Source organism: Pituophis catenifer, unplaced genomic scaffold (genome assembly GCF_029215685.1).
Source record: "Pituophis catenifer annectens isolate HBS135680 unplaced genomic scaffold, rPitCat1.0.hap2 SCAF_1, whole genome shotgun sequence".
NCBI classification, from domain to species: Eukaryota; Metazoa; Chordata; class Lepidosauria; order Squamata; family Colubridae; genus Pituophis; species Pituophis catenifer.
The window spans coordinates 116,660,349-116,687,553 of record NW_027256881.1 but is presented as its reverse complement, the minus strand read 5'-3'; the positions used below and the strand labels follow the sequence as shown (position 1 = coordinate 116,687,553).

Below are 27,205 nucleotides of genomic sequence, written 5' to 3'. Positions count from 1 at the left end.
ACACTCTCTCTTGGTTCAACCCATCTCATGAGGTTGTTGTTTTAGGGGTTCATAGGAAGAGGAAGGAGTATTAGATACGTTCATTGCCTTGAGGAATTTATAAAGTAATAAAAGGCAGGGTAAATGATGGAAATATATCATACATAGATAGGCAGTACAGGTAGTCCTCACCTTACAACTGGTTGCTTAGTGACTGTTCAGTTATGATGGACTTCCAAAAGGAACTTACAACGCCATTCTCAGGTTCCTACAGCCACTATGACCTCCCTCATTTTTATGGCCATTTGTAGTGTCTTGCAGTCATGTGACCAGAATTTACATTTTTGCCAAAAACCCACATTTACTTCAGGTTTGCAGCAAAAAGACCCCATAATGAACAATGGGTTTCTTAATGACCATGTATTTACTTAATGACCGCCTCAAATAAAAGTAGTAAAATTGGGTTGGCCACATGATGCCCTATGTTATGACCATCATGACTTACAACCAGAAAAGGCAGGCTCCGCTATAGTCATAAACCGAGGATTTACATGCACTCTAAACAAGGCACTAGTTCAGGCACAAGTGGCTATGAAGCACTCAGTCCGAACTGTATATATCAATCAGTCAATCATGATACAGAGTCCGATATTATATAAAGACTGTAGAATTATGCTCCCATTAAACCCCGCCATCTAAATGTGGCTCACCAGACTGCTGTATGACAGCTGCGGCTTTCATCACTTCATCTTGTGACCGACCATCTGTTACGACAACAAGGACTTTGGGAACTCCTTTCCTCATGCCTTTGTCCCATGTAAGCACCTTTTCTTTGATAAATGCAAGTGCCTTTCCTGTGAATCAAGAAAGAGTTTCATTTAGATCATCCACATAAAACCACTACTTTGGAAGGAGTGGGTTTGAGGGGGTGGGGGTGGGGGGGAACGAACCCTGGAATACATTCTAAGTTAAAACCTATGCAGTAATAATATGAGAAAACCTTATCCCTGGAAACTAATATTCAGAAGTTGTACAAAATTACCTGTTCTTGTGTTCCCTCCTCTGTATTGAATATACTGAAGAGCTCCCAGGGCCTGGGCCTTATCATAATATGTGTTCAAATGGAACTCAGATTTTGGATCATCACTGTATTGCACAAAGGAAACCTAAAATGGAAAAAAACCCAACCCAAAAGTGTAATGTTATATTGTTGAAGAAAATACGGTTCAACAGCTCATATTCTATAATCTTGTATATCTTAGACATGTGTAAATCTTACATCTATACAAGCACATCCTTTTTGTTAATAATAATTATGGGTTTTTAAAAATGTGCCTGACTTCTTTTTCCAATTACTCTGTTATTTAGAGAATTGTTACAATAGGACTATTTAAAAAGGTAAAGAAGAAAAAGTAAGGGAAGATATGAAAAGGCTCTTAACTTTTTCATGTTCATCAGAGGTGATAGGATCTTTAAAACTCAAACTGCCATATTATAACTGTGAAGTACTTACTTGAAAGATATCATGCAAAACAACAACAACAACAACTATTTATGTTGCTTAATATTTAAGAACTAACCTGAATTCCAGCTGGATTTATTAGGTCAAATGCCCCGATTGTGTTGAAAACAAATTTCACTACTTTGTTGAAATTTTCGTCTCCAATACTCCAAGAAGCATCAGTCAGGAAGACTATATCAGCTTTGGCTCCCTTGCATACTAAAAGATACATTGGATTCAGAAATGACTTAGAAGTTATAACACAGTAAAAAAATAGGATGTAGTAACTAGAACTTTTCCCTGTGACAGCCATTTGGCTAAAATGGTATAAGGTCTCCTGCTTGATCAGGGGGTTGGACTAGAAGTCCTCTAAGGTCCCTTCTAACTCTAATATTCTGTTTTGCTATGCAAAAGCTGTCTGAAAAACTTTCTCTGTTTGGATTTAAATAAAAGACATGTACCCCAAATTTGTTCCCAAAACAAAATATAAAATGCTAACTTGAATGCATAAATACACAAAAAATAGGGAAATGAATAAATGCCTTTTTGAGCAGAACTTACTTCATTGTTTACAAGCTATCATTACTGTTAATTATAGTTCTTTGAATCAAGATAAATTCCAGAACTCTTAATTCCCCACAGTTTTTAGATCTTATAGACATCAAAAAGCAAACACTTACCATCCCGTGCAGGTGGGATTGTTGGAGGTGGAGGTGGCGTTGGAGGTTGCGTTGGAGGTTCAGTTGGCTTGATTACTAAAGGAAATCAATTAAAATATTTTGCATTTTTTAAAGCTGGGATATAACACAAGAGGAAGAAAGCTATAGCAAGCTGCGCCCTTGGCGGATCAGTGCTTAGAAATTTATCAACATGTTCCAGCAGAAGTTTGGATCCTCCTGTCTCCTAAACAATAGCTCAAACATGTTTCAAGGACTTTGAAGTCCTATCACCATGGCCACCTTATTACTAGAACTAGTAATCACCTAGTTCATCCTCCACTAGAATACTAGTGGAGGAGGAAGCATGTACATTGCTGAATGGTCTTTTCTGCTCCATCCTGTGCCCCTTCTCCATATCTGTTACCCTCAAGGATAGGATAGGGGATGGGTGAAAGATAAAACAGGAGGGATCATCTTTGATGTTCCTTGTAAACCATCTTCCTTGCTCATGACTTGTGAGTGGATTGTACTTTCACGATGCTGTGTTTGAAATGTTGCCTTAAAAATAATATGTAACTATCTCATATCTGTAAAACTTAACCATTTTGCCCTGCAAAAAAGGTAAGGAATCGGAAGAGATTGAAAAATATCAAACTCCTAACACAATAGACATAGGTAGCAAGGATTGTTTTCTCTTCTCAAACTATTCAGCTTTACTGACAAGAAACTCACACTGAGTAATTATAAAGCAAACGTCCTCTGCAATGCAACAAGTATTGTAAACTTTTTTTAAGCCACAGTTTGTTAAATATTCCAGAATGGCTTCATTTAAGTGTAATACTGTATTAGGCATGATGGATGATCCACTTATCATACAAAGCCCCAAGACTCCCAGGTATGGCTTAGCCACATGAACAAAGCTATTTTTGTCTGGTAAGCAGAATGTGAAGATTGGAATCCAGCTGTTTTCTGAAATCCTGACAGTATGGCAAGTCACAAAAAAATACATTTGTTTTTTTCAATTCATGAATGAAGAGAAGCTGGTTTGTTTGAAAAAACATTCTTTCTGGATTCTCTAAAGTTGTTTTGGTTTTGTTATTGCTGTTCTTGTCATCTTGGACTTACATGTGCGTTCTTTTGTAGAGACTGGAGGACCTTCAAGATTTGGAGTCTGAACAAAGACAGTAGCATTATATTCGGTATCAGGTGAAAGCCCAGTAAAACAGTGACTGGTTTCTGAGCCACGCACTGTTATTTCTTGACCTCTAGATCCTGTAAACAAGTGAGAAGAAAAATGCTTAATTTGTAGGACCTTACGTACACATAAATGTTTGTAAGCAGTATATTGATATAATATCAATAGCACTTAGATTTATGTACCGCTTCACAGTGCTTTACAACACCTCTCTAAGTGGTTTAGAGTCAGCATATTGCCCCCAACAATCTAGGTCCTCATTTTACCAACCTTGGAAGGATGGAAGGCTGAGTCAACCTTGAGCCAGTGGGAATGCTGAACTGCTGGAAGTCGACAGTCAGCAGAATTAGTCTGCAATACTGCATTCTAACCACTGTGCCACATGACTCTCCACGACATAATATATGTCATGAAGAAGTGAAATTGTTATAGGCCACTACCAGCTTTATGGGGGGAGGGGGTTGTTTTTTATTTTTTGTTTTTAATCTTCTAAACCACAGCGATTCTGTATGTAGGCTGGTGAATTGCCAGAATGTGAGAAAGACAAGGTATGAAATAGCTGACTTCTACAACAGCACAGAAAGAAAGAATAGCTTAAGTAAGCAATATTCTTAATTATGATGCAGGAGAGTTAAATTTAATACTTATCTTCATCTGCTTCAGAGTTCCTTAATGCTCATATATACCTTCTTTTTTCAAAGTAAAACAGGAAATAAAAGTACTTTTTGGCCTTGTAACATATTCTGTTTTTGCAACATTTCAAAATTATTTATTCATATTATGCAATAAATAGGAAGCATTATTTGCAGCAACAAGACATAGTCTGTATTGATAAATTACTGAATTGTAATAGTACGGAAAAATATAAATGAAGGGCCATTTGGGGCAAAGTTTGTTCAAAGCATTATTTGCAGCAACAAGACATAGTCTGTATTGATAAATTACTGAATTGTAATAGTACGGAAAAATATAAATGAAGGGCCATTTGGGGCAAAGTTTGTTCAAATCAGGTAAATGACATTTATAATAAACTGATACCTTATTGGGCATTTGATGATCATATGCACATTTTGAATAATTGTGACAAATTCAGAAAGGCAGCAAGGATATGAAAGAAGAAACAGCTGTCCTGCAGTTGAAATAATGCCTCTTTTGCTGAAAGCAACACTTCATACTTATTTATTGACATTATTTATAGCATCTCCAATCCATGGAGATTTGGGTGATGAACAATGTATTTCAAATATGCTAAATAATTAAAAAGGATCAATAGATATTTTGTAAATTAGTCATGACATGTAACCAATATTTCATCTAAAACCATAATTACCATCGGCTGGATTTAGCTTCAGTCTGTAAGAAGTGGCTGACCGATGCGCTGACCATTTGATACAGAAAGTGTCCCATCCCACCTTGTAAGTTGTTAGATCTGTAACATTCAAATACACTATGGAAAATAAAAGAAAAAAAAACAATTAATCATTTGGGTGTAAACTAGATAAAACTCTATGATTATGACAATTTATGTTAAGTCTTTCAGCACTAGAGTTACCAGATATCTGGCCAAAAGCAAACATATTCTCCTCTTTTTCCACATATACTTAGTCTGGCAGGCATAACCTTACAATTAAATATTACCTGGATTTTTGAGAAGCAATCTATTCCTGAGCAGCTTTTGTGCAGCTCAATGCTTCCCTAATAAATGCTAATCACAAGATAACAAGCTCTCCTTTGTGACCCTAATTAGATGATTAGGTAGAACTCCAATCAGTGGCTTGGCTACTACCTGAAACTGACAAGACCTTAATCAGTTACACATTGAAGGCTTTTGTCTCTTAACTGGCTCTAGCACATATCTGCCATTAAGAAACCAGTCTCAATAAAGGAGAATATTTGTAGCTCATGGTTGAAATGAAGGGTCCTTGGTGCTCTCTGAGATTGGTTGTTTTCTTGTAGACGTTCCATTACCCAAACTAGGTAACATCATCAGTACTAGTGTTGCAGCGATGATGTAACCTAGTTTGGTTAGGTAATGAAATGTCTACAAGAAAACAACCAAGTTCACAGAGCACCAAGGAACCTTCTGAAACCAGTCTTTCTGATGCCAGAAAAAGTAGTTTCATATACAGATAGGTCTAAGTACTCTTTTTTTTACAATGTTTCACTGTAATTTTTGTCAAATTTGTCAAGAAAATTAAACGGTTACTGTGTTCTACTCCCCCTCTCCAATTTCTCTCCCTTTCCAATTCTCCATGTCCTTTGCTTTTTTCAGATATCTGGTAATCCTATTCAGCACTGATTAAGAATATTTTATAATACCACAGAAAGTGGACAAAGCTTTATTCAGACTATTGTAGATTAATTTCACCTAATTTATAAATTTATTCGTATTCAGGCACATGCAAATGTGTAAAGCAGAGTTATAGGTGGAGAGCTACATCTATATACCTGGCAGGTATTACGGAGACCTGGTTGGGCCATGAGGGGGGGGTTCCCCTCGTGGATATGTGCCCACCAGGTTTCCGAGCATTCCATCAGCCGAGAGCTCAGGGCAGGGGTGGGGGGGGTGGCGGTTATTATAAAGGAAAGTCTTGATCCGAGGGAGACCACTGTTCCACAGATAGCCGGATGTGAGTCCCTTTTTGTGAGATGGGGTCGTGGAGTACAGATGGGCTTGTTGATCACGTACCTGGCTCCCTGCCGCGTGGCAACGGCCCTGCTTGAGCTGCTCAACGTCATAGCTGAGGTGGCGGTTGGTACCCCCAGACTTCTAGTCATGGGGGATTTCAACCTGCCATCTGTCGGCGAAACGTCTGAGGTGGCTCAGGAGTTCATGGCTTCCATGATGGCCATGGACCTTACTCAGTTAATTCATGACCCCACTCACATGGGTGGACACACTCTGGACTTAGTTTTTGTCTCTGGTCAGTGGTCGAGTGGCCTTGATACAGGGGATATAGTCATCGAACCCTTGTCATGGTCTGACCACTCGCTCCTTCGACTGGACTTTCTAACCGCTGCACCCCGCCGCAGGGAGGCGGGACCGACCAGGTGGTTCCGCCCCAGGCGCCTGATGGACCCTGATAGGTTCCAGATGGAGCTTGGGCCATTTCCTGAGACTCTGGCTCACGACTCGGCTGAGGACCTGGTGGCCGCCTGGGATAGTGCGGCTGCCGGGGCCTTGGACCGTGTCGTGCCTTTGCGGCCTCTGACCCAGCACCGAACTCACCTAGCTCCTTGGTTCTCCGAGGAGCTTAGGGAGATGAAGCGCCGGAAAAGACGCCTGGAGAGTAGTTGGAGGACCAGCCGCTCCGAATCCGACCGAACACTGGTGAGGTCTCATATTAAGACCTACCTAGTGGCAATAAAAGCGGCAAAATCTAGCTATTTTGCCGCTCTTATCGCGTCATCAGATAATCGCCCGGCCGCCCTGTTTAGGGTGACCCGCTCCCTCCTCCATCTGGAAGCGCGGGATGACCCCTTGCAGGGCCGAGCTGAGGACTTTGTGCAGTATCTGTATGACAAAATCGCTCAGATTCGGGAAGGGCTGGCCTCTGACTGGGTATGTCCGGACGGGATGACTGAGGCAGGTCTTGAGAGTGTTATCTGGGGGGAGTTCGATCCTGTGGCTCCCGAGGACATGGACAGGGTCCTGGGACGGCTGAACGCGACCACATGTTTATTGGACCCGTGTCCCTCCTGGATGGTACTGGCTTCCCGGGAGGTGACACGAGGCTGGCTCCAGAAGATTGTTAACGCTTCTTTGAGTGAAGGGGTCCTGCCGGCCGCTTTGAAAGAAGCGGTTGTGAGGCCCCTCCTCAAGAAGCCCTCTCTGGATCCGGCTGTTTTGGCTAACTATCGTCCAGTCTCCAACCTTCGCTTTGTTGCGAAGGTTGTTGAGAGTGTGGTAGCACAACAGCTTCCCCGGTACCTGGATGAAACTGTCTATCTAGACCCGCTCCAGTCCGGCTTCCGACCTGGGCACAGCACGGAAACGGCATTGGTCGCGTTGGTGGATGATCTCTGGAGGGCTCGGGATAGGGGTTGCTCCTCTATCCTGGTCCTGTTAGACCTCTCAGCAGCTTTTGATACCATCGACCATGGTATCATGTTGCACCGGTTGGCGGGGTTGGGGGTGGGGGGCATCGTTCTGCGGTGGTTCTCCTCCTACCTCTCTGACCGGTCGCAATCTGTGTTGACGGGGGGGCAGCGGTCGACCCCGAGGCATCTTGCTTGTGGGGTGCCACAAGGGTCGGTCCTCTCGCCCCTTCTGTTCAACATTTATGTAAAGCCGCTGGGTGAGATCATCCGTGGCTTCGGGGTGTAGTTCCATCAGTACGCTGATGACACCCAGCTGTACATCTCCACCCCAGGCCACCCCAACGATGCCCTTGAAGTGATGTCCCAGTGCCTGGAGGCCGTGCGGGCCTGGATGGGGAGAAACAGGCTCCGACTCAACCCCTCCAAGACCGACTGGCTGTGGCTTCCAGCGTCCCGATATAGCCAGCTGACGCCATCGCTGGCTATTGGGGGCGAATCACTCGCCCCCACGGAGAGGGCTCGCAACTTGGGCGTCCTCCTGGACGCACGGCTGTCTTTAGAAGACCATTTGACGGCCGTGGCCAGGGGGGCTTTTTATCAGGTTCACCTGATACGCCAGTTGCGCCCCTTTCTAGATCGGGGCTCTCTACGCACAGTCACTCAGGCACTAGTCACTTCCCGCCTGGACTACTGCAACGCTCTCTACATGGGGCTCCCCCTGGGGTGCACCCGGAGGCTCCAGCTGGTCCAGAATGCGGCCGCGCGGGGGATTATGGGGGCGACGAGGCGCTCCCATGTGACACCTCTCCTGCGCGAGCTGCACTGGCTCCTGGTGGTCTTCCGGGTGCGCTTCAAGGTGTTGGTGACCACCTTTAAAGCGCTCCATGGCTTAGGGCCGGGGTACTTACGAGACCGCCTACTGCCACCAATAGCCTCCCACCGGCCAGTACGCTCGCACAGAGTGGGCCTCCTCAGGGTGCCGTCCGCCAGACAATGTCGGCTGGCGACCCCCAGGGGGAGAGCCTTCTCTGTGACGGTGCCCACCCTCTGGAATAACCTTCCCCCGGAGTTACGTATAATAACAGACCTCCGGATTTTTCGTCGGGCCCTGAAAACTTATTTATTTCAACTAGCTGGGCTGGCTTGAGCTAAATTTTAAATTGGTTTTAAATTGGGTTGTTTTAATTTACGGCCAGAATATCTAATTATTTTAATACTGTTTTTTAAATTTTGTATGCTTTGTTTTTACTTAGGCTGTGCACCGCCCTGAGTCCTATTTGGAGAAGGGCGGTATAGAAATTTAAACAAACAAATAAATAAATAAATAAATAAATAAATAAATAAATAAATAATGACATCAGGCCATCCAGGAATCAGAGCTGATTCAAAAATAGACAGACTGCACTCTTCTTTTTCAGAAAAAAAAAATCTGCTTGAAATCCCAATACATGGAAATTCCAGCATTAATTATCAAGTCAAAACGCTTTACAGATCTTCCACTTATTATACAGCATTGAAACACAATTTGATATTCAATATTCATTCAAAATCGACCTGTAGCATGATACTGCCATCATATATTTATATAAAGGACACCGCTGTTTTAGGAAAATTGACATGTTTCATCCAGTTAAACGCAGAGATAACAGCACGATGTTAAAATGACCCACAATGATTTAAGGATTGAACATTTCTTGGACAATGATTTCTCCCACAATGATTTAGGGATTGACCATTTCTTGAACAATGGCATGTTCTCCGAAAGCTCAACATAGCTTTCTTCAAGAAATGTATCTTTTCTACCGAGCAGACAAATTTTAAGAGATCAAGTCTCCTTGCTGCAATCATTAGTATTCTCATGTCAGCATTAATATATGGGGGAGGGAGATCTTTGGTCTTACGTGTGGTGCCTTGATCAACCAAAGGTTCGCTAAGTCCAGACTCGTACTGAGCAAATACTTTCACATCATAAGAAGTACTAGGCAATAAGTTGTGTAAAGTATATGAAGTCACCTCTCCAACAAACACTTCCATGGGCTCATCGGAACCTTAGAAGAAGAAAAAAAATATGAAAAAGAATGTTAATGTGCAGTCCTATGCATTAAAACTGCTTTATAATGAGCCAGACAATCCTCCAACTGAGAATTCCTATGTTGCTGACAGCAATTCTCTGGGAATGTTAAGTAGAGGCCTCTCTTGTAAAACTACAGCAAAGCCTGCTTTGATAACAATTATTGAAAGGCGCCGATAATATTCAGCCTCAAAGCCATATTCGTAATCTTACCTGCAACTTTATACACAATTTTGTATCCTAAGATAGGAGATGGGACAGGATCCCAGGCCACTCTGAATCGAGTATACCATTCATCAGATATACGAATATTCTGAGGAGAAAGCAGCCCAACTAAAAAATAAAATAAAATAAAATGCATTAAGTTAGGAAAAAGGCATTTGATAAACTCTAATGCCAAGTCTATTTTTTTACTTCTTTCAAAATTGTGAAAGGCTAAAACTTCCATACTAAAATAAATAAATAAAATTAATTTATAATTTTGGATCCTAAATTAAAACCTAAATTAAAAAATACTTTGAGCACTATTTTATTGTCAAAATCAGCCTTTTTTTTTTTTTTTTTTTTAGAAAATTCCAATGGTGTGCATAGGAAATTATTTACTTTGCTCTGAGAATACATGCAGTAATAACTCAGATGATATAACTGAGTGTAAATATGTTATTATTAGAATCAGCAAGAGATTTAGCTACATGTGCCTCATTTAGAATTGAATACCGGGTATAAAATTAATAAGTTAAATGTCAATCTTTCACTATAGGTAATTTGTATCATATATATGGCATTTGTTCAAATATTTTTAATAAATATTTTCAGAAATGTAATGGATACTTTCAGAGTTCACCTAATATACTATGTTAAGATTTTTTTCAACTTTGGTTGACAAATGGCAAATTTTCCTCATAGCCACTAGGCTTTACAAAGCTACTTTAACTAGTTTGGAGGAGTAATTTGAAGGACAGTAATTCTATATATTTTTTCTTTTAAAGACTTTAAGGTCTCCTTCAGTGTCGGCTGAACTTTATTATGTAAAATCAAAAAGAGCAATGAGATAACAGTTATATTAAATATACCTGTTTTTCCATTTCCTGTCACTTGTCCACCATCTCCATCATCATAAACTGCTACAACTGTAATTTTATAAGGTGTATCTGACTGCAAAGGCTGTAGCAATACAGTGTTTATTCTTCCAGGTACTGTTGTCTAAAACAAATTACAACCAGGGAAATATTGTACAATTAGTAAATTAGAAATTATTAATAATTTACCAATCATATAAGTTGTAGTATGTAAACAGACTGGACCAAAGAAGAAGATAAACTTTTATTTTGGTCCAGCCATCACATTAACCACCTGTGGAGGAGTTATGCCTGTCACCATTTGTATTAAATTGCATATTAACAGTATAATGGTAAAAGTCATCCAAAGATGGAACTAGATACAGGCTCAAACATGAAGACTAAAATATAGTTCAGTAATTCAAATTTATTTGTTTTTATTTTATTTAGATTGTATACTGCCTCGATCACTGTGCATTGTAATTAGACCACAGTAATATAATGTATATCATAAAGTCAATAATAAAACAATACAATACAACAAGCATTAATATCCTTTTATTGCCCACGGATTGGCCATTAATGTTTTTACTTTTTACACCACACCAGCATATATTTTCTTCAAGTATAGTACTCATATAACAAAAAATATAGGTTCATTCAAAAATAAGTAATAATCATAACCAACTATGCCTGAGTATTTTTTTTTGTACAGAAGTCAACAGAACATATGCCTTTAACCTCCCTATGGGAAATAAGCTGGCTAAACTATAATGTTAAAGTTTTGCTGCTAAATTTGGAATAGGAAGTTATAAATTATTTTAAAAATTGGAAGAATGCCCAAAACAAAAATTGAGAGCCAAAACTCATTCCTGCTGCTCATGTTTATAAAACACAGATATATGACGGTCATTAGAAGTGAATGATAATCAACTGAAATTATCCTTCCATTGAGGTGGACAGAATTTGCTTCTACAAATATGTATCTTCTCATTCTTGATCACCTTTGTACAGATTACAAAAGTAATCCCTGCTTATACTTTCTGCTCTTGAGCTAGGGTTTTTTTTGTTGTTGTTGTTGTTCAATGTCTGGTTCTCAGAGACTGCCTAGACAAGTCCCTGCAGTTTAGTTGGCAAGTTTTTTCAGAAGTAGTGTCAGGTGCAAGCAACCAGAATATCTCTGATGTTTAGGTGAAGATTACCGTGTGGGTTAAAATGCCCTCATAGTAGGTTGCAGATGGGCTTTTTAAACCCAGTTAAATCAGTGGAACAAGCATACCATAATTAATCTAAATGTGATGGAATCTAGCCTACGGATTGCAATAGGGCATGATCTATTTTTAATAGTTTTATTTCAGAGGATGAAATAGTTTTGCCCTTTCCAGTAGACAGTTTGAAATGCTAAAATCTGTAAAATTAGCTTCACTGAGGAACATGAAGACTGAAAAAATAGTTACTGTAATTTTTGGAGTATAAGACGCTCCGGAGTGTAAGACGCATCTTATTTTTGGGAGAGGAAAAAAAAATTCTGCTTGAGAGGCTCTCCGTTTGGGAGGCTGCATTTGCAAAGGAGCTTCTCTTTGCAAAGGCAGCCTCTCAAACGGACCTTTTGGGGGCTGTTTGAGAGGCTGCATTTGCAGCTTCCAAAAGCTCCAAAAAAGTGGGGGGCCGTTGGGTGGGCGGGGCTACATTCGATGTATGAGACGCATCCAAATTTTCACCCTCTTTTGGGGGGGGGGAGTGCATTTTATACTCCGAAAAATACAGTATATGTATTTCTTCCAAGAAAGTATTGTCTACGTGTAATTGAGTAGCCTTGTCTTGGATATACAGGACATGACACCTTGTAAATCTTGCAATGAGAAAACAGTATTTGTCATTTCATTTTTCATTCAACAACTTCCACACAATAAAGGCAATGAAATTTTACAGTTAAATGCAATCATTACTTTGCAGCAGCAAAGTAATAGTGAATCACCTATTATATATATTAAAGAAAATATGAACTTACATATTCATCTATGGGGTCCCCAGAAAGAGGACTATATATAATTCTATATTGCTGGACAGGTCCATCTGCATGATCCCACTGAACAGAAAGACTGTTTGTGGTTGGGTCAAATACTCTTATGTTCCTGGGTCCACTACGAGGCACTAAGACAAATAAACATTAAATATAAAATAAATCCAGTGTAGTAATCTTCTCAAAGCATGGGCCCGGCAAATACTTTACAGGGGCTTGGACAAAAGGGGGAAATTATGTTTTTCGAATCCAGAACAAATAATTGCATTTCGGGGATTGTGCAAAACTATTTTGGATCAGCCACAGTTTGGAAGAACTGAAACTTGGAACATTCTGGTTGTTCTGGATTTTGGATAAAAGACAATCCAGATGGGGTACTTCTCCCCTCCTCCACTTTGTAAGTCCTGGCACTGCATCTCTCATTTGCCCAGCAATCCCCAATTATTTCTTCTCTTGCTTCTCAACCTCTTCTTAGCCTTCCTGGCTTTTTCCCTACTTGGTAAAAAACCAGCTGTTTCATTCCACGCATGCAACAGACACATACAATATGCATGTTTTTTTTGGCAACAGCCCATCTGAAACCAGAAGTTCTGTACACAGAATATTTTGCATAACCTTAACATTAACGAATTGACTTTGTGCGTCAATTAATTCCATTGGCTGATTCTAACTCAATAATTTTCAAATGATGCTCAGTTGAAAAATGCACTGCTTTTGATGATAACTAGGTCTTGAATCAGAGTAGTATGGATACCGAACAATTATGAGTATGGACAGCTAAAATTATTCTTCTTAACTTCACTGATTTAACCTGCTAGATAACAGCAGGTATTAAATAAATCATTGAATTTTCCAAAGTGGCTAAATTAATAAAATTTATTTTTACAATCCAATCTGATTATCCCTTCTAAGTTTGAAATTGTGAACGTTTTTGATTTGTTATATCCTTGTAGAATAGCTTTGGGTTAATCTGGTTTCATAATCCTGATGAATGTTCAATATATAACTGTTAATGGCTTCAGAAACTATCATTATAATAATTCAACTAAAATAATTGCATTTAGTAAAATAAAAATTAAAACTGGTCAAGTGAGAATTATACATTTATTCAATGTTTATTCAACTTTTACCAGCTAAATAGGAACAATGCCCACTCTGGAATGGCCAAATCAACAGATAGTGGAATGATCATAAAATAAGCTTCATAGAAATTTTAGACATTTATTTCCCACTAATTGAAATAAAATGGTCAGTGATACAGCCAGCAATGTGTGTCTACCTCTGTAATGACCAAACACAGGCAGAATTGTGCTTTCTGACATGGACTTTCATCTCGTTGGATTATTAAATCAACTTTCTCATTGCATTTCTATAATTTTTCTTTCCTCCAAAAACATTCTTTCTCCATCATTGTGATTTGCCATCTTGCTTCCTCCACAATTCCTCCAGTTTTAATCCTACTCTACCCATTCTTTCATTGTAGTGTCCTTAATCCAACCAAATTATACTCTGGCTCTAGTCAAATGGCCTCCACCCACTATCGCAGCTCATCCTGTCCTCCCTTTCTTGTCTTATAATGCAGACCTTCATTCCTCCAACATCTAAACATCTCAACCATTCACTGGGCAAGATTTGGAGCACATCATCCTTGTGAATTTCAAAATTAGGAGACCTAAACAGGTACAAAATCCTTCCTCTCAAAACCATCCTTGAGGATAAAGATGCCTTTCTCTTGACCTTATCTAATATAAAATCCTAATATTTAAAGGTCTACATTTTTAGCCAAAGCAAATACTTCGTAAATTTGTACCAAAGGCCAATAGTCAATCTGAACATGATACTATTGACAATCTAAGATTGTCATTCTCAGTCGCAATGAACTGAATCTTTGTGTGTTTGATAATCCACATGTATATGAACATTTGCCAAATTCTGTATGTTCATAGTTTAGTCTTTAATATAAATATTGGCTTTAATTCCTCTGGATATTTTAAAATGGAACATTTTAAGTATTCAAAGAGTATACTTTAAACCTGTATTCAGATATATGATATTGAACTAAATACAGCAAAGTTTTCTATGCAAGGCTTCCCTCATATACGTTCATTCAGTACCTCTAATAATTGAAACAGGATAAACAACATTCATGTAAGGCCCAGTGCAGAATATAAGAACTAAAACATATTTAGAGACCTATTTAGGAAGGAGCAATTCACACTAGTCAATCAGAGTTTAGCAGTAACATGCATGATTTTCTGCTTACATGTTCTTCCCTGTCCTGAAATTGGATCCCCTTCTCCATCACCATACAAAGCAATGACATTTATTGAATAAGGAGTATCAGGAGCCAGACGTTCCAATAAAACGTTGCGTGTGTTGCTTGGTACAATAACCTAGATAGAAAGCAATACTGAAATATTGTCTGTAACTGATGGTGAGCTGTTGAATATCCTTCACCAGCCCAATAGACTGCTTAAGTAGTGACTCTTCAGGGATGCAAGGTGAGAAACTACCTCAACGCTCACTTGGAACACTTGACCTGGGGATTATACTTCTGCATACACTCCAGGGGTGAAATGCTCCCGGTTCAGACCAGATCGCCTGATCCGGTAGCAATGGAGGCGGGTGGTTTGGTAGCAAAAATCCCTGCCCCCCCCCCCCCATGCCCAGCTGAGCCACACAGTCATCAGAGGCTTTTTTTTTTTTTTTTTACTTTTAAAAGCATTTTTTCTACAACCTCTTCGGGCAAAAAATGCTTTTAAAAAGAAAAAGAAAAAAGCCTCTGATGATTGCGCGGCTCAGCTGGGATCCTCAAAGGCTTTTAAACAACCCCCCCTTTTTTTTCTTTTAAATGCTTTTAAATGCCTCAGACGATCCAAGCTTTTAAATGCTTTTAAATGCCTCTGACGATCCCAGCTGAGTTGCCTGATCGGCAGAGGCTTTTTAAAAAAGCCTCTGCCGATCAGGCAACTCAGCTGGGATCATCAGAGCCTTTTGAAAGCATTTTTTACAACCTCTTTGCCGAAGAGGTTGTAAAAAAAATGGTTTTAAAAGTAAAAAAAAAAAATTGGCCACGCCCACCCAGTCACATTACCCCTCCCACCAAGCCACACCCACAGAACCAGTAGTAACAAATTTTAGATTTCACCACTGATACATTCTACCAAATTGTGAAATGTCTAGAAATGTCAAAATGTTTGGCCTGACTTTTTTTTACTTCTGTCCATCTGCTGATATACTGAGGTTTAAAATTTTTACTATTAACTTTTTCCTATATCCTGTTTCCCCTTCCTCCCAATGCACTGGGGTAATTTTTTTTATCCTTGACTATGAATCAATGAAGGACTGAAAGCTCAGAAAAATCTAATATTGGAAGTCACATGGAAGTGGGCTTCCATGATTGAGGGTGAGCCTTAACTCAATGTTCTTACTCCTGGTCCAAACAATTAACTATTCTGCTGCACTGATTTTAAGCACAGAAGCATTTATCCACAATGATATAAGTTATGAAGCTGTCCCTAAGAATGTCTATGCTACTGATAATTCTTGACTTACAACCATTCATTTTATGACCATTTGAAGTTACAATAGCACTAAAAAAAAGTGACTTGTAGTTCTTTTTCACAGTTCTGACCATTACAGTATCCCCATGGTCACAAGATCAAAATTCGGATGCTTGGCAACTGGCTTGTGTTTATGACAATTGCAGTGTACCAGGTCATGTGATCACTTTTTGCAACTCTCTAACAAGCAAAGTCAAAGAAGAAGCCACATTCCCTTAACAACTTTGTTACTAAGTTGCAGTAATTCACTTAACAATTGTGACAAGAAAGCAATGGAAACTAGCAATTGTGGTCATAAGTCAAGGACTACCTGTATATGATGTTCAGAATATTCAGACATTTACAGTGAAATAGGATGTATTATTTCTTTTTCATCAACCAGAGATTGCTTTGGAAATAACTGTATTAAATTACTTACAGATTCTGATGGCATTGTGGAAGCTAATGGATTATAGACAACTTTGTATTGCTGCACTGGACCTGGTGCAGCCTCCCACTGGACATTAAGGCTGTTTGTTGTTGGGTTGTAAACTTGGATGTTTCTTGGTGTCCCCCTCATCACTGAATCATACAAAACAAATTTGCATTTTTAAAGAAATACCCCTATTTGTAGACTCTGAACAAAGTATAAACAGGAGACTTAACTATCATATCAGTTACACTTTGTTATTTGTGTAATGATGTTATTTATGTAAATTGGAGTGTTATAAATTGGAGATCTATGATGCTGTATCCCTCCCGCTCTACCATTAGTCTGTAACACAGTCCTTTCAACAGTTCCAAGAAGACTCCACACCCATCTGCACTCAGGTGAGCCTGACGACACAGATAAATCTCCAGGTGGCCTCAATGATTCGCTAAAATAATGCAAATGACCAGCTGTCTGCAAAGAGTATAATCCTTCAATTCTCCACCATCCAGTCAGAACTGAAGAAGCTTCTTGGATGAGAAGCGAAACGTTTTCAAAGAAAAACCAGAAAGTCCAGTTGCCTCTTGAAAAAAAACACCTTTGGGACAACCATGACCAGGATGACTGAGAATCTCCATAGACACTCCTCAGTTCTACTTACGTGTTTTTCCCGTATCAGACACCCGGCCTCCATCACCTTCTGAGTAAACAGGGACGACAGTTACTTTGTACGGGGTGTCGGACTGGAGAGTCTTTAGAACAGCATAGTTTGTATTCCCAGGCAAAGTTACCTGTCAAAGTTTAAAACGGGACATGTAATTGAAAATTGCATGGTGTTCTTAAACTACTTTTTCTAATAATATAAAATATGACCTTCATGTTCATTAACGTTCTGCTCTTATTTTATCCAAATCTAAAATCCCGGGGGAATTTGTTATCAGTGGTGAGTTCTCCATAATTAAACAAGGCCACATCATTTTGAAGAGCCTCCAAGCGTCTCTACAGAAACTACACAGGTACAAAATATGCATAGAAAACAATTACCATTTCCTCTGTTCCTCCTGCCACAGGTTTATAATACACCTTGTACTGACGGGGATTTCCTTCAGCATGATCCCATCGGACATTTAACGTGCTAGTGGTTGGATCATAAACTCTAAGATTCCTTACAGTATTGAGAGGTTCTGAAGTGATTTAAGAAAGAAAGAAAGAAAGAAAGAAAGAAAGAAAGAAAGAAAGAAAGAAAGAAAGAAAGATTAAATATTTAGATATGCATTAATATAAATCAAAGTTGTATACCTTAAATGTGAAGCATGTTAAAGTTGGGAGAGAGGTGGTTATATAAATTGATATAACAAAGTAAATTGATATAAAAAAGTAAATTGATATAACGAAGTGCTGTCCTAGTTGTGTAAAGTGGCATAAAACTGACACTTGAATCACTGTCAACTCCATTTCAACTGTTCATTCTTAAATGCATTGCATGGACAACCTAAACTTACAGTTTTCTTTAATCTAAAGGAAATGTGAAAAACTGCTAAAATGCTGCTTCTTGGAATACAATTCTCTGCTATTGCTTTGCTGCTGTTGCTGCTTTATTTCTGAAGCTTAAGGAGAGCTGAGGAACTTCACTACTCAATAGCCATCCAGCTGTACTATTAATGGTATAACTAAGCTCCAGTGTTCCTGAAGCTATTAACCCCAGTGGGTGGGAGAAATAGAATGCCATAATCTTTCATCAGGCCGGTTCAGATTAACCTATCTCACCACATGGCTGTTCAGAAAAAGAAATCTTTGTAAAAGAAAGACAAAATAAAAACCAAAGCAATAAAGATGCTTCCCTACCATTAATCACATAATGGTTATTAAACTACTATCCTCATCCTTGTAGGGTTAGATGTACCTACCCATTACCACTATTAAGTAAAAGTTAAGTAAATGCACTATAATTTCTTGTAATAAAACACATTTGGGCAATGAGTTTAAATACATTTAACTCTGATATGTTTTCCTTTCTCATTCAAATCAAATATTTGGAAAAACCCAGATGTGACATAGTTAATGAAGAGCACATTTGTAAGGAATAAATGGGGAGGCATAAGAATTATATTTTCAGGGTTTAGAACTTTAATATATGTGTGTTAATATTTAATTATGACCCTTTAAGGGTCCAGCTCTAGAATGTCAACACAGTGTTTTTCCAAACCATGAAATGAAAGTAGACTTTATCTTTATGGCTTCAACAGACTATTTTTGGTGGGGTAATACTCTGTTAATTTCATAGATTTGAGGCGGTATTTTTCCAAACTGTATTCCAGCACTAGAGAGAAGTCTAGAGCCTGGAAACAACTGAATTGCAGTGGACAGAAATGGATGGAAAGGGGAAAAAGAGAACAGTTCATTAAAAGGCCATGTATAATTGTGATGAAGCCATCCAGCTTTTTTGTTATTTCTCAGTGCTCCAAAGTGAAATAAAACACCACCTCAGTCTGATTTGGGCCCAGGGAACAGAAGCCCTATCTTGGGGAAAGAAAGCTGGATGCTACACAATAACTGTGCAAGAATTGTACACTTATCATTCAATAAGACAATCTTCTGGAAGAAATAAACGTACATTAGCCTCTCCCTCCCTCTTTCTCTCACTCACATATACATACCATTTAAAGAAATGAAAGCTATAGAAAGAAAATCTAAGTATTAAATACAGGTAGTCGTCAAGAAACAACAGGCCATTTAACAACTGTTCAAAGTAACTACAGGTACTCCAAAACTACATATGGCCCTGTTTCAAAGTTAAAGCAGATACAGTGCTTTGAGGAGCTGCCGAAACAATTCAGCCCCACGCTGAGTGTTTGCAAATCTATTTTGCTGTCCTTCTATTAACTGAAAGACCCAGCTAAGATTTAAAGGCAAGTCCTAGCTGGCTCCTACAGGCAGTCAGATGAAAAGCTTTGCAAAAAAAAGACCCAGCATCCGCCATTTTGTTGCACAAGTCTATAGTCTGCTAAACTTTTGGAGATGTTGTTTTTCTTGCAGTTCAAGGGAAAAAGCTGTTGAAAGATTTTCTCTCCTTGCTTGCTTGGTTCTTCTACTTTTCTGCCTGGAGTCAGGGTAAGGTTTTTAAAAAGGATAGAGATTGGAGAGCAAAGGCAGGGAGTTTAGGTTCAGCACCTAATTGGGGGGAAGGGGGGAGATCAAACAAACGATCCCTCCCAGCGTTTTCTGTTCTGTTTATTGAAGAAATGTGGGTTTCTGGGGAAGGGAGAAGGTTAAGCAAGAGAAAGGTTTTGGAAAGCTCCTCCAGAAGCTGCTGCCTTTACATGCAGGGGATGGCCTCCCAAAGCCTAGCAGGGGAGGTTTGCATCCTCTCAGCTGTTGGGGCAGAAAACTCTGAAAAACTAGGAAACTGGTCCTTTTTTTGCCTCAGAAAGGCAGGGCACCTTGGCAGGAGGAAGGGCAGGGGCAGAATTAGGAAAGCCAGGCGCACCCAGCATGTTCCTTCCCCATTGTTTCTCACTGCCAGTTGTGCAAGGGCTGGCATGTGAGACACCTGAGGGGTGGGAAGGAGAACATGGGGTATCTCGGGTTGAGAGAAGTCTTGGGAGGCCTGAGGCAGGCGGGCTAGTGCCTGCACTAGGCCTCTCAGGCTCTCCCCCACCCCTGAGCTCCACTTTACGACCCGTGCATTTGTTTAACAAATGCAGTAGGGAGACCAAGGATGGCTGGTATTTGGGGCAGTTCATTTAACATTTGTTGCGACTTTTGACCCTAACGGGGTCCATTATGGCCGTAATTCAAGAACTACCTGTACGGACTCGAAATAAATCCTAATTTGAATCCTAATGTGGACTTGAATACAGTGGAATGATGTGAAAAACAGCAAACTAAAGTGAAATGTTTTTTAGAAGTTGATAATGTGGTGGTTTTTTTTTAAAAAAAAAAAATGACCCAGGGCCATATGATAATGAACTCCAAAACCTGCCAACTTCCCCAAATCATTTTAAAATCTCTTTTGTGAAAAACAAAATATTCAGGATGGTTTCACTTACTGGTCTTGCCCTTTCCTGATATTTGTCCTCCATCCCCTTCGGCGTAAATCGAAGAAACCGTAATGCGGTAAGGGGTATCAGGCCGCAGCTTCTGAAGCACAATGCTGTTCTTGCCTCCTCCGACTGTGGACTTGAATACAATAGAATGACATGAAAAACAGCAAGGCAACAAACTAAATGGAGTTTAGTCTGAAAAAAGAATTATGTCTTGCATGTTATACAGATTCAGGTTCAAGTTTCTAGCTCAGAATGACAGCACTGCGACTATTTCATTTAACGTTTTATAACTTGTTAGGTGGACATTTTTAATTGTCTTCCTGATTATTTATTTATTTGTCTTCTTGGTTATTTGTCAGACACAAGAATGACAAGACATCAGTCAATGCAAGGATTTTTAAAAATAAAGCAATTGTTTTATTTCTGCATATCGGTTAAAAAATATAAAAATGAGAATGTGCATTTGGCTGATTAACTAAAAGCTATATAATACCTATAGCTCCCTATAGGTATTATATAGGAAAAGGGACAAACATATAGCATGACTTCACAGTGCAAAACCTGGAACATATGCACATGTATCCAAAGTCGTATCATCACATAATTGTCTTTTTTTTTTTTATCCTCCCAGTTCATAACTGACTCATTGATCCCAGGGCCTTTGTTCAGCTTTTATTATGGAAAGTAAGACAGATAACATGACAGGAAATTTCAGCAAAATCCAATTGTGAGGACATGCAGCAAAATTAACTGTGTATGGTTATAACTCTTCACAATCAACATCCAGCTATATGTATTTTTCTCTATGAGTGAGCTTAGTCTATTTTTGAAATCTTGCATGGTTTGAAGCACAGCTAGAAATGTTATCCTGCAACTTTTCTCTCCCTCTCTTTCAAGTAAAATTCTACACTGAGATTTTTTTTTTTTTAATCTAACAGTCAATATTTCCTCTTTGTAATGTAGGAAGCAAACTTTGACTTGATTATGCAAATATGCATGTTAAAACTATAAAAAAGAAAAAAAAAGACCTGTTCAGAGTGTTAGAATAGACCAATTTTTTTTTTTTAAACTTTTTAAAAACACAGTGAATTCTTTCCCTCTGGAGAATTAATTACCGAAAGTTCAGCACCATCGCCTGTAGCAGGTCGGTAATTGATCCTGTAGCGTTGTACCCGTCCAATGGCAGGATCCCACTTGACAGTCAAACTATTAGATGTTGCATTATATACCTGGAGATTCCGTGGGGGACTCCTTGGAACTGGAATGAAATTATTAAAAGAGTTGCTGAGGAGAATTTTATAAAAAATAAATGTGCAATCATTCTACACTATCACATGAAAACTAGATACTCATGTCTGAGAAGAATATTTTTAATATTTTAAATTAAATTGGGTTTTTATTTAAAATTAAATAGAACTGTCTAAAATTTGGCATTTAAATAATTGTATCTTCACTAACATATACCAAGTATATTTTAATTAACTTCACCAATCTATACCAAGTAATATTTATAAAATACTACTATGCCATAGTGCACTGGGGAACCAAAAAATGAGACATGCAACTTGCCATATGACTCTCTCTCTCTCTCTCTCTCTCTCTATATATATATATATATATATATATATACACTGCTTGTGTGTGTGTGTGTGTGTGTGTAATTTTTTCCCCCCAGGGATATCTATTTGCTACCTTTCCTATTCTTTCTACTAGTCCTAATTTGCAACATTCTAGTCATGAAGTGAAACACCTACCTGGTGTTGTTATAGGCACAATGGGCACTGTAAAGAAAGATACAACAGAGATTGAGTGAGTATGAAACCTGTGCCCTTTAATCATGCCGAATTATTAATTAATTAAGGTATTTCAAAATAGCATACATGTACGTTCACTGCCAATCAGTTCATCACTCTCTGATTCATCAGGATAAATTGCAGTAACTGAGATGTCATACAATGTGTCTGGGTTAAGATTTTCAAAAAGTAGCGTATTTTCATCACCATTTAGAATTGCCTTCAAAAATTATGGAGGAAAAAGAAGAAAAAAAATTAGAAGAGGTTATATACCAAAGAACGAATGTATCAATAGTAAACATTTTTAATATGGTAAAGTATATCCTATAAGATATGCAACCATTAGCCTTTCTCAAGGCACTAGAGAACCTAGTTGTTTCTCTAAGCATTTGCATTAGGTGATTACATGAGCTCTATTGTTAACTGATGAGTTTTTCAGTAAGTGAGGTTATTGTTTATCCATGGGTGCCAGGGCTTATTTGTGGTGGTTTTCAAACTATCCAGAGTCAAACTGTCTCCTCCCCACACCTCTCACTCACACTCACATACATACACATATATATAGTTTTATATTACCAATCCATTCATCTTCAAGAGGTACCATCAATTCTGAATATCTATCTATCTATCTATCTATCTATCTATCTATCTATCTATCATCTCTCTATCTATCTATCTACCCAACCATCCATCCATCTATCTACCGTGTTTCCCCGAAAATAAGAACGTGTCTTATATTTTTTTGAACCCTGAAATAAGGGCTCGATCTTATTGCCATGTGCTCAAAAGCCTGATTGGGCTTATTATCAGGGGATGTCTTATTTTGGGGGAAACAGGGTATCTATTATCTATCATATTTCTGAACCACCCATTTTCCTCAAAGAGGAACTTTCTAAGTGATGAGATGGGACCACTCCAAAAAATTCACCATAAACCATCATCTTTAATAAACAGATGCCACCAAGCCAACCAGCATTGGGCTTTACCTCTATATGGATTCTGGTATTATTCAGAAGGATGAAATAAGAAACAGACCCTAAATTATAGATCAAGATCAAAGAGAGATTCAAGAAGAGCCATTACTCCCCAGAAATCAGGATTCTATTATTGCAGCCTCACATATTGGAGAAAGGAGGAAGAAAAATCAAGTTTCTTGTTATTTCTTAGCTACAAATACATTCTCCATCATTCTGACAAAAATTAATTATCTTTAAGGATCAATCTTTTGGGGCTGATGGGCACCTCTAGAATTTTGAAAACATATTAGAAATGCTTTAAGTAATGATTGCAATGGAGATTGTTTATTTATAAAATAGTTACCACAATGGGAGTGACCATTACAAGACATCTTCTTACCAGAAGAGGTAATATTGCTCTTAGTAATCTTCTCTAGATGAGGCCAGAGGCTGAAACTTTATTTTGTAGCACAACAGGTTCCCATTTGTTTATCTTTCAATTAAATATATTTTAAAATCAGGTTTAGGAGGAACCCTTATACAGTAATAGCCAAGAAAATATCCATAGGCACATAGGCATATTGATAAGGGCATCTCGGATTTAGTTATGAGTAAATGTAACTGCTTAAATTTCATATAATCACTAGATTAACACTTCCACACTTGTTGAATTTACTCATTTTCAAGAATCCAAAAATTCCTACCTCCTGTTTTTCAGGTTCACCATAAGGCCCCCACATTACTCTGTAGAGAGCTACATCAGGTGCTCCATGATCCCAAGTACCTCTGAAACTAGTTGTGGTTACTTGATCTGTTCTCAAATTGAGCGGTGCTGGTACAGGTACTATAAAGTAGAAAAGAGAGAGAAAAAGTCTATGCATATATACTAAATCACTAGATACAGAAATTTACTGTGTAAGACCTTTTTGTTTTGTGTGTAACATGGGAATATACACAATAATTTCCCCACTTAGAACAATCTTCACTTTTTCTAAAGCTTCACATATATCAAATGTTGCTACAGCTAATATTTACACATGGCAAGTTCAGGCCCATGAATGCTGAGAAAGACTCAACAAGTCATGTTTCAAAACTCTATTTCAATGTTTTTTTTAGAGAGGAAAAGATTAATTGGAGAATTGCAGAAGTGATTCAATTGTCATAGAGTTGAATGAAAGATGTGGTCTTATTGCAGTAATAAACTAGAAGGTGATCTGTTTGTGGGTCTCCCAGGGTCATATGTACAGTTATTGTAGAAAACTATCATGATCCAATAGAAATGCTCTTATATTGCTTAACTGGAAGCATTATGACATAAAAGGTACTAATTAGAACATGGTGGACTGATAACACAGACGCAATATTGTTCATGTGAAGCTATGAAATTGAAATAAGCCTAATTTTTCAAAGTATGTATCTTTAGGTTTAAGATTGAAATATGCCACCCGTACTGCTGATAACAAATTTTTCAACCTTTCTGGTTGGGATAAGAAGAAGCCTATCCACTATTAATAAAATGAAAGAGGCTTCATTTCAATGATTCCAGATAATTTTACTTATTTTAATCAGATATGGAATCTATGTATGGCTTCAGAAGTGGGACTATTGAATGTAATGAAGCAATAAAGCTTACGTTGTTGGATAATAACCTTATATTTATTAAAAAAAACCTTTTCATAGTCTTGTCACATAGGAATCATCTCCACATTAACTCAGCCAACCAAAAACCACACATCATCTCCACAAAAACTACATCCCCCAATTTTCAATTACTTTCATTCATTTTATTATCAGCTCACCCACTAAACTTTACCTTGGCAACAGCAGTAGAAACCAATACTTAGCCCAAATAGATTGGGGCACTAAAGAGTTCTGATTTCTCAAACTCCATAGTCAGGATTCCCATGTGGTGACAAGAAACAACAATATTGCCCTAGACAGCTTCAAAACACAAGGTACTAATGCTGCCCAACGTTCATTAAAAATATTGAGACAATATATAAACTAAGCACTGCAACATGCTCTACCTGGGGCTATCCTTGAAAATGACTTGAAAGCAGCAGTTACTAAAAGGGAGAAGTGTAATTTCAAGGTAAAACTAACGCACACTGAAATATTACACTTCTTATTGTATGGAACACATAATCTTAAAGGAAAAGGGATATATCTGCCTAATAATCCAAATCTGCCAATTTACTCAGTGGATTGATAGATATGGTAGCCAGATCACACAAAACAAAAGCAAAAGAAGGAATGCAACGAGAACAATTTCTTAGATTTTTTTTTTTGCTTGTGGTGGCAATGCAAATCCATATTCAGAAAAGAAAAGAAGCTAATGAGCCAAAAAATAGCCCTGACTTTGGATGGTTATTGACAGTTAATAGGCATGCAGAGATCTGTTCATGAAACACTTCAAATTGTGAGTAAACTTTATGGTGCCATGGCTTTTGACCCATACTCATACACAAAGATATGCAAATGCAACACACAGACTCTAGCTATCTATTTTAGCTAACAAAGCTACAACATTCTAATATATTTTCAGCATTACCATCTATAAAACCATATTTCAGGCCACACCCTTGTATGAGAATCTAAAGAAACCCATTAAGCAGCAGCATAGACTTACAGGTGGTGGCTTCTGCTGCTACTGGCACCGACAGCCCTTCGTCATATTCTGCAACAAGTTCTACATGGTAGGGTGTTTTTGAAAAAAGATCAGGAAGAGATGTGCTGGTCTGGGATGGATCCACTTTTATCTGCATAAACAAATTAGCCAAATTTTTTTCTTGACACTTATTTTTCCCAGCCAGTAGAAAGTTTACAACTATTTCTAATATATTAGAATTCTAATATACTATTAATAATATATTATTAATAATAAATCCTGGATATAACTATGCAATATGTTAATTTTCAAACGAGCTACACTATCAGATGTTAAACTGCATATATTATCTGGGATTTTTTCAAACATTGAAAGAACAAAATTCTACACTTCTCCAATTATCAACTTAAAATATGTGGCACTTTCTTTATTCACTCTGTTTGAGAAGTGCAATGATAGTCTGCTGTTTGTAGCTGTTCAAACTAGTATTCCAATATGTGGGGTGAGTATCACATTCATTCAAATCCTAAATTGACTCGGGCAGCTTCAGAGAGATGCTATGGCTCTCACAATATATTGTGCGATGATGTCATTATGCACATGAGAAAAAAAATTACATTATTTTCAACATGTCATTATGTGAATATCATAAATCACAATGAATTTGATTTGTTGCCTGACAACCCCATTTCCATTGCATCAAGATATGGCAAATGAACTTTTCACTGTGGTTATTCTCCCTGTTTATATTACAATGTTTTCTAAATGACTGAATCAGGATAAAACCAAATATTGTCTATTTTTTTATACAGCCTGATTTCCCAACTCTATGCTAATGTTCCCATTTTTAAATTTTTATTTTAAAAGCCCCCTTTAGTCTTTTTTTGCTATGCAGGTTCATGTATCCTCCAATTTAGACTTCCATTTTGCTCATAATAATAAGATCCTTCTCATGGTGCAGTATAATCACAATATCCTTAAAGCCAAAGAAACTAAGATCATTTGATCTTAACTTTACAGATCATAGACTTTGGCTCCTATTTACTTCTTAACAATACCTATAACATGATTCTGATTAAATATTTAATTTATTTTCACACACAGATTTACCTCTTTTATGTCATCTTCTTCAGCTGCTTTATATTTCACTATGTAATTACGAACTTTTCCTGGAGCGTGATCCCAATTGACTTTCATGCTGCTATGAGTAATATCACTTAGCCTTAATCTTTTTGCTCCACTTAAGGGTACTGAAAAACAAACATGTCCAAGTTCTTAGACAATATTCCATAAATAAATAAAT

At 38.2% G+C, this 27,205-nt stretch overlaps 1 protein-coding gene across 1 annotated transcript in view; it reads right to left on the bottom strand.

Moving 5' to 3' along the window:
* The window catches only part of COL12A1 (collagen type XII alpha 1 chain), a 121,094-nt gene that overhangs the window by 38,418 nt on the left and 55,471 nt on the right, over positions 1-27,205 (bottom strand). Inside the window, exons 25-45 of the mRNA XM_070932902.1 lie at positions 27,013-27,152; positions 25,924-26,053; positions 23,999-24,138; positions 22,426-22,558; positions 22,300-22,326; positions 21,661-21,803; positions 20,549-20,678; positions 17,544-17,683; positions 17,161-17,290; positions 16,509-16,651; positions 14,791-14,920; positions 12,516-12,658; positions 10,520-10,649; positions 9,660-9,779; positions 9,277-9,423; positions 4,665-4,781; positions 3,265-3,411; positions 2,161-2,235; positions 1,560-1,699; positions 1,022-1,145; positions 690-833 (exon numbers count right to left, since the gene is read on the bottom strand). Of these exons, the coding sequence (XP_070789003.1) occupies positions 690-833; positions 1,022-1,145; positions 1,560-1,699; positions 2,161-2,235; positions 3,265-3,411; positions 4,665-4,781; positions 9,277-9,423; positions 9,660-9,779; positions 10,520-10,649; positions 12,516-12,658; positions 14,791-14,920; positions 16,509-16,651; positions 17,161-17,290; positions 17,544-17,683; positions 20,549-20,678; positions 21,661-21,803; positions 22,300-22,326; positions 22,426-22,558; positions 23,999-24,138; positions 25,924-26,053; positions 27,013-27,152 (2,673 nt within the window). The remainder of the gene's footprint in view (positions 1-689; positions 834-1,021; positions 1,146-1,559; positions 1,700-2,160; positions 2,236-3,264; positions 3,412-4,664; positions 4,782-9,276; positions 9,424-9,659; positions 9,780-10,519; positions 10,650-12,515; positions 12,659-14,790; positions 14,921-16,508; positions 16,652-17,160; positions 17,291-17,543; positions 17,684-20,548; positions 20,679-21,660; positions 21,804-22,299; positions 22,327-22,425; positions 22,559-23,998; positions 24,139-25,923; positions 26,054-27,012; positions 27,153-27,205) is intronic.